The sequence below is a fragment of the Crassostrea angulata genome, chromosome 3, assembly GCF_025612915.1.
Source record: "Crassostrea angulata isolate pt1a10 chromosome 3, ASM2561291v2, whole genome shotgun sequence".
In the NCBI taxonomy this organism is placed as follows: domain Eukaryota; kingdom Metazoa; phylum Mollusca; class Bivalvia; order Ostreida; family Ostreidae; genus Magallana; species Magallana angulata.
This window is the reverse complement of record NC_069113.1, coordinates 478,793-492,401: the sequence shown is the minus strand read 5'-3', so window position 1 is coordinate 492,401 and position 13,609 is coordinate 478,793. Positions and strand designations below refer to the sequence as shown.

The following is a 13,609-nucleotide window of genomic DNA, read 5'->3' as shown; positions in this document are numbered from 1 at the left end:
ATCATAAAGCCCTTAGAACTTCATTGGATTTGATCACGCCCCGACCGAAATTATCATTTCATAATACTCATTAGACAAAGAAATACTTAAAGAAAACCATTTTCTATAATGGTACCAACAATTAAGTCTTTCAAGCAGAAATCTCAGCTTTTTCAGAAATATACTTTGTACAATACAAAATATACTATTAAGCTAAGGTTGCTGGCTAATAGTACATGTATTTGGTGAGTCGATGCACGCGCCAACATGCTTAAAATACAATTATATAGCCAGGTGGCTCACTACACCTTGAAATGGTTTCTCAAATTAGCAGAAAAGTACTTGATTATGATAGATTAGCATGATGGATAAGAAATATATAAGTCAAACAGGCGAAAAAATATACAATTTTGGATTAAAATTTTATTTATTAAAAAAAATTAATTCGGTATTAGTAGTATTCTGAATAAAATTTTTAGCCCCTATGACGATATACAAGGGAATCTGTTGATACAAACAATTTAAAAAACATTTATATCACTATGTTGTGATGTAGTGTCTTTTAAAAGTGTAAGGTGTATTAAGTTCATGTACCTTAAAAAAAAAGTTAATTTTGATGTAGATCTGTACTGAAATTGTTGGAAATCAGGAATCAAATATTAGCCTACAGCAGTAAATAAAAGATACGGTACCGTGTTATTGAATTCATGTATTTAGTTTTGGGCTTTAAGTTCAAAATTTAAACTAAGTGTAATAGGCCAACATGTACATGTCTAGAAAAATGGAAAGTGACAGATCACTTCACGAAGATTTTATGTACAAATTATCACTAGGAAAGCACTTCACGAAGATTTTATGTACAAGTTATCAATATGAACTAGTTCGAAAAGGTCAACATTTAGTATCTCTGTAGAGATAAGCAAGAATATTTGAATAAAATCTTATTATCACGTATCTGCATTTAACGCAAAGATATATCTTTTGTGAAATAATTTCCCTGTTTAATAAATGACGTCATTTCTTCATTTTGTGATCCCAAATACGCTTCCATTTTACAATTAATATCCGCTTCCATGAAACGTTTTGAAGACTAAGATTTATTCCCGTGGCTCTGGGCATGCTCATTTATGGCAGAAGCCATATTGACCTTTGGTTGTCAGTGGTCCCTACGAGAAAAATTGACTGAAAATCACTAACCGAGGCATTTTATTGTCATATCTATCGAATTTCGTTAAGTTGGTAAATTGGTTTTGATAGACGATTTCTTACGAAACGTCTACTCATGCAGCATCGTCTCCAATTTAAGCTTGTAATATGCGCGACATAGTTTGCTTGAATTCATGGCGTTGGTTTTCAAGTCAAGTGGCAGTTAACGCGGAGAATTAGTGATGTTAACAGTTACAACACTTGTAACAGAAAGGATTCCATAATACAGATCTGTGTTGACAATAATACAAATTAGGTAATATTTGTTAATTCGTTTCCTGCACACGAATGTTAACTTGAATTTCCTTTTAGATATTTTTTTGTTTAATTTAAAATGTTTTATCATTTTCAAACGGATTAACTATAAGTTTAAGGTGAATGTGCTTGAACAAAAAGGTGATGTGTTCATGTCTTTGAAATCGGCTATATATTGTTCCAAGATACGGAAAATTATAGCATTCAAACTATTGTTAAATTAGCAACGGGTGTCGGGTAGTGTTGGCTACATGAAATATGAATATTTTCTATTTGACTTAATATTTAGAAATGTGATTGCTTAGAAATGAAGACATATGGATTTCCATTTTCAAGTGACAGCTAGTAGTCCAATGCTGCTGAAAAAAGATTTTATAGTCTGTCCCAATTTATAGCTGCAGGTCTGTAGCCCCCGGTCTGAAAAAATTCGGATGGACGACCTGGGAGCTACAGTGCCTCCCATAATAAAAATCTGCAATTTACGGCGCACAAAAAAGTGCGCTAGCTTTGGACTGATTAACCTTATTTCCAAACACATTCTGTACAAATATTTGATTCCAAAAAATTCCTCGGACATTTTACTACAGATATTGTCACTTCACTTGCCTCTGATATTCTTTTAACACCATCACCAGTCTCGTAAAGTGAAGTGGAGCAGTTTGTTTACACGTGAAAATGGCGACTCTCGATCTCGACGTAAATTAATATACTTCGTTTTCCGAGGTCGGTTAGCATGTTTAATAGAAAGTCTGAGGCAAGTAAAGTGATGATATCAGTAGTAAATTTCCTGAAAAAATGAATGGTACTAACTGTTTTCACAGAATTTGTGTGCAAATAAGGTTAATAAGTCCAAATATAGCGCAATTTTTGTGCGCCGTAAATTGCAGATTTTTACTATGGGAGGCACTGTAGCTCCCAGGTCGTCCATCCGAATTTTTTCAGACCGGGAGCTACAGACCTGCAGCTATCCCAATTTATTGCTTCCATCACTTTTTGATTAATATTAAACAAAAAACCACATACCTGTGAAAGAAATGCTGTTGAAATCGATAAAAGGGAAAATATCCAAGATATCTTCATTGACAAATTATCATTTTTCACTCATAATAGTTCACAGGAACGAAAACAAATTTCTTACTGAGATTTATAATGGGAAATGTTTACATCTTTTCTCCATTCGGAAGTACTCGGGACACCTCGCACAATTTTTCAACGTTATCATCCGGGCTTATTAATGGCTGATGCAATGCAAAATCCCTGTAGACTTTTTTTTTGCGATGTGTTTTGAAAATTGAAGCGGTAGAGGGGGCGTTTCAAAACAGATAATCTGGACATTTTTCATATTAGTGGATGAACGTAGTTTGAACTCAAAGGTATTTATGATTATCTTGGGACAGAGTATAGCAAGAGTAAGATGTACAAACAACATGCCATGCTTAACTTGCCACTACTCTTAATAATAATATGTCCTTATTTATACACTAACAGGATAGCACAATTAGCTTACAAAAAGTAGTTCACATTGTGTCCTGAAAACATATTTACAGACTGCTACGATATTAAAAAAAACTCTTTACAAACTTTTTCAGTGTTATCTGACAGCCACTGGAATTCTATAAAGCTATATTGGCCCGTAACAGTAGTTTTATAGTTTACTATCACGTGGAAGTTTCTATAACTTTTTTGACAATTTAATTTTTTTTTTACATGTATTATAGTAGTAGTAGTAGTTTATTGGGGTATACATTACATACATTGCCATATAAATTTAGCAGTAATTTACAATAATTGTGACATTATTGTGGGTATAGGTGGGAGGCAGGGTATATAAATATATGTTTATTTAAAGTTGATGAACAAATATCAAACAGACAAACAAAGCTTATTCACGCCTGATGGTAATGTTATCCCTCTTATTGAAACATTCATACACATATTTACCATTTTTTTTAGCATAAATATAGAATCGGAATTAAACAAATCAATAAATTTTGCCATACTTGGTTGTACATAGAAGTAATTCTTAATATATAATTTCATTAACTCCTTTCCTTAAAAATTACAAACCAAACCAAAATGGTATTCATCTTTGATGTCGTTTGAATTAAAACTAAAATTAAATTATACCTATTGTACAAAGAAGTACAACTGATATCAATATAAAGGAAACAAATCCAAGTTTCTTGATTGACAGATCATTCGTTTTACCAGAAAATATTCAAAGGAACGAAAATGAATTGCTTATAATGATTTGCATAAAGATATGATGTCATCTGACTACTCTCACGCTAATTGTAATGCCTTTTTTTTTTTGGAAAACTTTATTTTTAGCCACATTCTTTAACCTGGCAATGTAGAGGGGGCGTATCAATGGAGAAATCTTGAAACATCTTATGACGGGGAATATTCTGTCTCATTGTGGACTGGCCTCAACTCAATTTTTCAGTCTTCAGAAAGATTTTAAGCAAGTTCATGGCCAATATGCATCAATGACCACTGGTCATTTGATGACAAAGTTAACGTTGTCGAACAAAATGGTGGCCAATATGGCGGTGCTCATGAGCTGAAAAAAAATTGAGATATCTTAATGTGCTATTGTAAGACTAAATTTCAAAAATTTGTGAAAGGGGAAGGAAAGTCAAAAACATAATTTATTTATTTCAATAAAGTGGTGTAAATTATCACATGTGCTCATGCTGTTTTGAAAATAAAATACGTAATTAAGCTTTAATGAACGTTTGAAGTTGGAGAAATCGTATTTACTGGAGGCTGACATGATGTAGAACTCTTTTGTATTAAAAACCAAAAAAATAATTATCTTGACGTCACACCATCTATTCCGGTTTGGAATGAATGTACACAGTGCTCTGAATATAATTAACGCTGGTTTATGCCTTTCTGTTACTCAAATAATCGACTTAACAAAATGGAATTACCATGTCGAAATAACGACGGCACTCATTTTCTATGATACTTGGCATCTGTTGACAATTTCCACATTTACGCGGAGATTTCTCCGACACTATAACCTCCGCTTTTAGATTTTAACGAACATGCCCCATTTGACATTAGTTTGTAGTTTGCAAAGGTAAAAGAACGGTCTCAAATCAATATTGTTTCAAATTTCAAGAACTTGTCATTTAGAGCGAATATCATGATTTACTAATACTGATGTTATGTTGATAAGACAAACCGGAATAGATGGTGTGACGTCATAGATTGAAGTTCAATGGCAGTCCCCATGGCGGCGGAAAAGGACTATATATGGTATGGGCCTAAAATGGCCCCCTAAAAGGAATATCATTATTTTACTGTAATTCTTTGTTTTCTTTGTACAGATATATATGTCATGTTTTAACTTAATGTTCATTTTGATTCAAGTGCCCACAATTTTAAAATACGGCATTGTAAAGACAGCCTTTTCACGCTATTTTTGCATTTTAGCATAAAAAAGCTTGTTTTCAAGAAGTTTTTCTTTCAGCAAACATAGAGCGCATGCTTGAACCAACAAAATATTTTAATCAGAGATGTATCTAGCCAAGACTAATAAGTGACAAAAAATTTGTCCTGGTTCAAGCATGCGCTCTATATTTCCAATTCGGAAAAAGATGAGAAAAATGTCAATTTCGACTGATTTTGATTGAATTTTTGAAATAGCGTCACTTCTGACGTCATATACTGCAAGTGAGTGCAAATAAATCAAACAAATATGTGAAAAATATATTTTATATGAACTCTTCTAAATTATAACATAACATTTTATTGTAACCGAAACACTTTAAAAAATGGTGAATTATGGGGGCCAAATTTAACTCTTATCATATATAGTTCTTTAAATTAAGCGATCGATTTTCTTGATTTATTCATTGTTCCGGGGTTTTTAATGAAAATAAATACGATTTACAGTTATGGTAGATGATAATTAATTGATATATTGTACAACATATTTTTCGTTTCCTTCCCCTTTAAGTGTTACTTAAATAGTTTAAATTTAGACTTACAATAGCACATTTAGATTTCTCTATTTTAAATGAATTGTAGAATTCCCAATCCTATGGGCCCTGGCCTTTATATCCAAATTGATGTGGAAAATCCTTGGTTATGAAAGAGCTGAATAAGTTGAAACATGTCATTACCAACAGAATGAATCCTCTAAACATGCAATCCCCCCCCCCCCTTCCCCCCTTTTTAAACAAAGCAATTAACCTTTCAAACAAATATATTGTAATATTTCAGCTTAAAGCTTCAAGCATGGTCTGTATTGAAACATTTAAAAAAATTGTTGTCAGGGAGTTTTCATTATTAACAAAAATTTTGATAATTTACGAGTAACTTACTTTTTACAATTGATTAATTAATTTGTTAAAAGAAAGATTCATATATGTTATGCTAATAGCGATCAATGCCGAAAAAATTTCCAAATGTACTTTTTCTGCAATGTCGCCACTTTCATATCCCACATGAATCACGAAATAATTTGGTACACTAACAAAGATACATGTAGTAATTTTGTACACTATCAAAGAAACATTTTGTGATTTTATACACTATCAAAGAAGCATGTAGTGATTTTGTACACTATCAAAGATACATGTAGTGATTTTGTACATTATCAAAGAAACATGTAGTGATTTTGTAACATAGTCTTCTTTATTAGGTGTTTGTGTATAAATTCCCAGGATTAAGCTAAAACATGGGCTGAATGAGAAAACCTAAATTTACAAAAACAGACAGTAAATGATAAGTAATAGAATGCAGCAAGAGGAAAGAAGCAGCTAATTGCTTTTCAGTAATTATTACAACTTGGGTATAATTATATCAAAAAAAGGAAGGCCAAATGACTACATTATGGCTCTTCGTGATGTCATGAAATAACTGTTACCGACTGCTTCATTATTATCCTGAAAACTGAAAATCAATGGATGTTTTCAAATTTTGTTTTCCAGGCAGAATGGGAGCATTTTTAGACAAACCAAAGACAGACAAGCACAATGAGGGAGGAGTTGGGAACACCCTGCGATATGGCCTCAGCAGCATGCAGGGCTGGAGGGTGGAGATGGAGGACGCACACACCGCCATCTTGGGGCTGCCCTATGGACTGAAGCAGTGGTCTTTCTTTGCTGTCTTTGATGGGCACGCTGGTGCTAAAGTCTCAGCAACATGTGCAGAGCAGCTATTGCAGGAGATAGTCTCTAATGATGATTTTAAGGGAAAATTGGAGTTAAAAGAGGGCACAGAGATCCAACCATCTCTAGAAGACGTCAACAAGGGAATTAAGACAGGGTTCCTTCAGCTGGACGAGAAGATCCGGGGAATGCCAGAGATGGTGAGCGGCGAGGATAAAAGTGGGTCAACTGCTGTCTGTGTCATCGTTTCACCTCAGCATGTATTTTTTGCCAACTGCGGAGATTCACGAGCAGTGCTCTCTCGTGGTGGCAAATGCCATTTCACTACCTGTGATCATAAACCAATCAACCCTGCAGAGAAGGAGCGCATTCAGAGGGCAGGGGGCAGTGTGATGATTCAAAGGGTCAATGGTTCCCTGGCTGTATCAAGAGCTTTAGGAGACTTTGAATATAAAAACGTACAGGGAATGGGTCCCTGTGAACAATTGGTGTCCCCTGAGCCAGAAATTTCTGTGGAACCCAGGAGCGACAAAGATGAATTTTTGGTGCTGGCTTGTGATGGGATATGGGATGTAATGAGTAATGATGAACTTTGTGATTTTGTTAGGAGCAGAATGAGAGTTACAGACAGTTTGGAGATGATCTGTAACATGGTGGTGGATACTTGTCTTCATAAGGTAGGACTTCACTTTGTTTGATACAAGTGTATGCTGTTAAATGGTCCAATAGTTTATGAGATGTATCCATTAGTATTCATAATTTTTTTCTTCTGATTATCTACAGGGTAGCCGAGATAATATGAGTATTGTCATAGTAGCTTTTGAAGGAGCGCCCCGACTCTCAGAGGAAGCAGTTAAACAAGATCAGGATTTGGATGCAAAAATAGAGGCAAAAATTAAAGGTATATCGCATAATTATATATCTGAAAACATGATTAAAGTAGAGTACATCATATGTGTGCAAGTACATAACTGAGTTTCAAATTTCAGTTGATATTTGATTATGTGCTTAAGTCAAACAAAATATTTCAAAATGTGTATAATAATCAATATTTTTTCCCTGTACTCAGAAATAATAGCACAGCCAGACATGGCCGAGGCAGACTTACCCTACATAATGCACATGCTTAACGAGGAAATGGACGGATTCCCACCAGGAGGGGGTATCACCTCAAAGTAAGACAGTATTACATGTAACATCGCCTCAAAGTAAGACAGTATTACATGTAACATCGCCTCAAAGTAAGACAGTATTACATGTAACATCGCCTCAAAGTAAGACAGTATTACATGTAACATCGCCTCAAAGTAAGACAGTATTACATGTAACTATTATGAAAAAATCACTTCAGCATAGGACAGTATTACATGTAACTGCACCTCAAAGTAAGACAGTATGACATGTAACTGTATTATGAAAAATCACCTCAAAGTAAGACAGTCTAAACTGCATTATTAAGAAAGACACTGTGTGTAGAACATTGCAATCTAATTCAAATCCCACCCCCACCCCAAAAAAAAAATTAAGACACTGTAGTCTGCCACATAGTACCGTAGCTCTGATCACTGCAATACTAAATGTACTTAATCATATTGGAGTATGTTAATTGCAAGACTAAATGTACATTGGATGCATATCTTCTTAAAAACACCATAGAATAAAACATTGAACTCTGTTGTTAAAATCACCTTAGATAAATAAAACTCCACTCTTACCATGCGTACTGTCCGTTGCACAAATCTCTTAAGAGTTAAACTCTTAACTACAAATCGCCTCGGAGTAAGAGGAAGTAACACCCTAAGTTCATTTCAGATAAAGATGGAACCTAAAGTACATGTTGCCTCAGTGTAAGACTTGGTTGAATTCAAAAGTACATGATGGTCTCGCAGTGTAAGACAGAGTTAGACTCAAAAGTACATAGGGCCTCAAAGTAAGACAAAAGTCTTCATAGAGATCTTCAGCATCAGTCAAAAGTACAGCAGATAGATGTACAAATATTTTCACTAACATTTCAAAAACTTAAACAAAAAATTAAGGTATCTGATCCATATTAGGACCTAATTTTTCAAACCTTGAATATCCATCATGTATTTAATACTTTGATATTAATTTAAAGCATTTTAGAGTAGAAAAAGATTTACCAAGAGAGATTTTCAAAAATATTATTAACTAAGCAGTAATTAATAAATGAAGATTGCATTATGGTCTAAGGGGACAAGCACATTTTTTAAAATAAAAGAATAAATACTAGGAATATCAATAAATGCCTGGTGGAAAGGTGTATTTTGTTCTTAGGAATACAAAAACTATTGAAAATAAATTTTATACTGTATAGATTTTTTTAAGATTAATTTTCATAGAATTAAAGCAAAGGGGGACCACTCTTCAAGAAAAGGGAAAGGTCATTAAATAGGACACATTCTACTCTTACTGGTTATTTAACAATACGATGGTATCTAGAACAGAGTTATCGTTCATATTCAACCACTCTACACGTGGTTGAAAATAAAAACATTTGGTTGTTCAATAAAATCATGTTTGATGCTTTTGGTGTGCTTTAAAAAAAAAAAAAAATGCGTGCCTGTTTTGTATAAAAACTTAGTGTATCAAGCCATTTTCAAAGAACATTCTGCATAAAATAGTATAGTCTATTTCATTATTGATGCTATTGCTAGGTCAGGCGCGGATTGAAAATTAATCCTTAGGTCAGGACATCTACTAAACATGTTAATTGTTGCAACAGCAGAAAAAAACCTATAATTTCTATTGTCATATTTATTTCTAAAACTCATATTATCCACCTATTAATGAAGATAAAGTTTAAAATCAACAGCTGTCTAGATTTCATATTTGACTACAAGTACCTAGATTCTAGAAAATAGACTATAAACACGAGGCACGATTTTTACTGCTAAACTGAAAGGGTCAAATAAAACCACATGGTCTAAATTTAACTGACAAATGACAGGGGTGAATATGAAATGTTGAAATGAGCAGGTGAAGCTTCCGCTGATGACTGTCATATTGCTGAATATTAATTCTCACAGAATGGAAGTAGAGATATATGAGGCAGTCACATGTTGTGTTTTTAAACCAATGGAAGTGTGACATTTCAGTCCGAGGGAAACAATAATTGATACTGTATACAGAGTTATTTTCGCCCCGTGTTATTTTCGTCCTTTTACACTTGCAAACAGTTTCATCCTATCTTGAATTCGCCCAGATACAGTTGTGCAAACAGAAATATTGTTTGCAACATAGCATTCGCCCATTTTTAAATTTACCCTCTGACAACGAGGGCAAAAGGGGCAAAAATGAAAAGGGGGCAAATATTTCCTGGTATACCGTTTTACATACAGTGAAGACAGGTGAAGATGGGTTGTAAACTGTAATTCATATTGACAAAACAGATGTATGGTTTCCTTGTAGTCTCTCACCAACTCTATTATCTATTAAACAGGAGAAGTACAATAGAAAGCATATTAAAGAGACTGCGACCTTCCACAACAGAAGATGTAAGTCATGCTGTTTTATTCTTTTTATCTCGGAGAAAGGGTTAATTAATAGGGACCTTGCTACACTTTAGGTCCATTACAGTACATTTATTATGATCATGTTATAAAGAGCTTGCTTTTATCAATGTAAAATATTCGTGCAGGCAAATGCAGCATATTTAGAACAGTTTTATTCATGAATCAATCTGTTATCAAACAACCATTAGTCATCCAACAAGTGTTCCTTGTTTCAAACAGGAAGGTCTATCGTACAGTCACTCTGATGCAGCCTTATTTTGTCATATTATATGTTAGCCTTGCATAACGAAAGGAGAAAGGGGTGTGGTGATAAATAAATGCATCAACCTGTTTTGTTTTCAAGGGGAAGGGTCTGTGAATTATCCTTATTGACCTTTTGCATATTAACTTGTGGCATTATAAGGGAGGGGAGGGTCTGTGATAAAAGTATTTCATATGAACCAGTTATATTATTAAGGAAGTGGGAGAGTGTTCTGAAAGGATTCAGTCAAAGTTGCTGCATTTTAAAGGAAGGGAAAGGCCTCTGGTTAAACAATTCCCTATGGAGAATGGGATAGGGGTGAAGTTATATAAAGGACTTTGAGTGAATATTCCTCCTTCACCTCAGTGTGATTGTTTTGCCTTATTTTGTAGGAAGACCGAGGCTAGACAGACAAGAAGGAAGACTGAAGGTTTCTCAAGTACCAGTGACCGAGTGATTTCATTTAGATCTACATGTTCTAACATTTCGTACTTGCTCAATTACACCTTTGTCTGGAGGTTTCCTTGATTAAACATTGATCTATAGTCAGACTAAAAGTCACTGATAAACTGAATTGAATGGACAGTTGCATTGTAATACTGGAACTCTTCAGGTTCACACAGTGGTGAATTTACAGCTGATTGTCAAATGTTGAACTTGTTATATTCTTACAAATGTTTATTTAGTGGAAATTCTGGTAATCCCCACTGTCTTTGGTTGCTATCGGTATGTTTCTCTCGGCGGGGAGCAGTTGTTGTCCTTAGTTTGGTATGTGTGTGAGAGAGAGAGAGAGCGTGCCTGTTTGCGGTTCTCAGGCTGGGTGTGTGAGCTGTGTTTCTATACCAGTGTACATGTTGTTCTGAAATGTCATGTTTTTCATATCGCATATGTATATATATTATAACGGCTCCTTCATGCAAGGTATACACAAGTGTTTACCCCGGGCCCGGGCAACCTTGGTTACATATTTGTTTATGTCTTCACAACGATTCAGGACTAATTCTGTAAGCAAAATATGATTTCAAATTGTTTGCCATGGTTAAAATGTATTGATACCAAAGTAATAACAATCTTTTTTCTGTAATTTTTTTTTTGTTCAGTTTTTATTGTGTTAAATTTCAGTATTTATGTTCTGCTTCTGTAACATGACTTCTTGGCAGAACTTGCCCGTCTGCTTTTGTCAAACATACTGACCTAGTGCTATATTTGATGGACTTTTTGTTGTTGTTTATATCAGATAGTATATTGAATGCAAACTTGATGATAATTGATAGATAACCTACCAAAATTGTTGTTGCGTGTTTACTACTGTATAATGGATTTCTACTGTAGCAATACATGGTATCAGACATGAACTGAGTTACCCCCCCTTGCTATGCCCCTGTTTGGATTTTGTTAGATAGTCTTCACTGCTTATTGTTCCAGTGAGGGGGCCCCGGCCCGTCCTCAGCCCGCTCGAGGGGGCCACTTGAGGCTCATCATCAAATAATGCAGCATTCTGTAGTCAGCCCGTCGTTGACAGGATAATCTAGGAACAACGTTAATTCAGTTTTTATTATATCATAGTTAATCATAATTTTCTCACCTTACTCTTTGTATAGAATATTTCTTTAGCTCTCGGTTATAGCGGCATGGTCATGATTTTACCTGAAAATTTCAAATTTTATTTGTCACTTTTAATGTTTACCATTGCTTTATTTGGGTATATTAAATGCTCAGCCCAATTCTGTTTCAAGGAGATGTTTTCTACTTGCTTGTTCACTATGAATACAATAAATACAAAAAGGTAAACAGTTTCTACTGTTTGTCACATTTAGTTGTGTTTTAAACCTAGCACTCGGTATGTAAACCAAAATATTGAACAAGATGTGTTTACACAACAAAACTGTGAGCTCTGTATCTTTGCCTATATCTCAACAACTGGCAATCAAAGTTTTGTTGACCACTGGAAATACTTTAATGAAGCATTTTAAACATTTAAGTGGAAAAATATAATTCAAAAACTTTCAGCTCAAATCTTGACCATGCCATTTTAACAGAGGCCTTTATTAATTTGACTTGATTATTGTGCAATTGTTCATTTCTGATTTCTTCTCCTTTTTAGTGATTATTGAAAGGATTACTGTTGATTGCTGACAAATTGTATCTTTTTTATATTTATCCCTTTTTTCATTTATGAATTGCTATTAAATCTGAAATAAATGATTTAATTTTTGTTTTGCATAATATGTCAGTGCAATGACTGAATTTGTTGGTTTTACTAAAAGAGGGGATAATGATCAAACCTAAAATTCCATAGATGCACATCAGAGTCCAGGTAAATGACACCTTCAGGTACATTCCGATGATCAAATGATGAAATGTGTACAGATTGCTTGTGTAGTACTAGTTACATATTTATATTTTATGGAAGCCACACACTTGTTGAATGGAGAAAGTTTTGAATAGGGCAATGTATATTAAACAAGTATATTTTTGTTTCTGTAAAAGTCTTTGAGAGACGTGTATCTTTGTGTATGAACCTAGAAGAGGGTCAGATGACGGGTGTCCAGTATTAGATTGGTGTGTATCAGTAGAGAGATGTCCGCTAGATTCTGTTCCTTTGTGTCTGTTATCATTTCTGTAGTGACATGTCTCAGCTCTAGAACAATATGCCAATAAAACTGAAATATTCCTTTGTGACTTTTTAATCACAATGAATGACAAACACAGAGATTCAAGGGGGCATCTAAACGTTTGAATGTAAAACCAAAGCCAGCATGCTGGCTGGAATTGCCCAGAATCATCAGACCTGACTCACTTGTAGTATCCTGGTGTGGAGGAGTCCACCCTTCACCCCTTCTTTGTGTCTAATGCCTAATCTCGCTCCACTGCTGAAAAGCTTGTAATGAAATGTATGGGACCAAAACTCTTAATTAATGGAAGCTCTCAGAAAGGAGCATTTTACAATGGCAGTGATACCGAAATATATGAAGGAGAAAAAATTAAAATATACCGTACATTTAATTATGTCTTTAGGTCATAAATTGGGCAAAATTTTATGGCTTATGACTGGTCGAATCGCTTTCTTGAATTACCTATTATAACACTGCCAAAAATGCTTACAGAAGATTTGAGCTACCGGTAGTAATAACTTATTCCCACTGGACTTTTTAAAATTATTTCTTAATTATAAGGTTGGAGCAAGATGCATCACAAATCATTAAAAGACTAAAAAAATTCATTATGAGATGAAGGTTATATGGACAATCTTGCTTTTAATATTGATC

General features: G+C 34.3%; 1 protein-coding gene across 1 annotated transcript; it reads left to right on the top strand.

The window, feature by feature from the left end:
• Nucleotides 1–1,078: 1,078 nt before the first annotated feature.
• On the top strand, nt 1,079–13,014 carry LOC128177435 (protein phosphatase 1B-like). The gene is made up of 6 exons (XM_052844146.1): nt 1,079–1,441; nt 6,387–7,243; nt 7,350–7,467; nt 7,636–7,741; nt 10,027–10,081; nt 10,733–13,014. The coding sequence occupies exons 2-6, from the start codon at nt 6,392–6,394 to the stop codon at nt 10,745–10,747; spliced, it is 1,146 nt and encodes a 381-aa protein (XP_052700106.1). The 5' UTR covers nt 1,079–1,441; nt 6,387–6,391; the 3' UTR covers nt 10,748–13,014.
• Nucleotides 13,015–13,609: the final 595 nt, after the last annotated feature.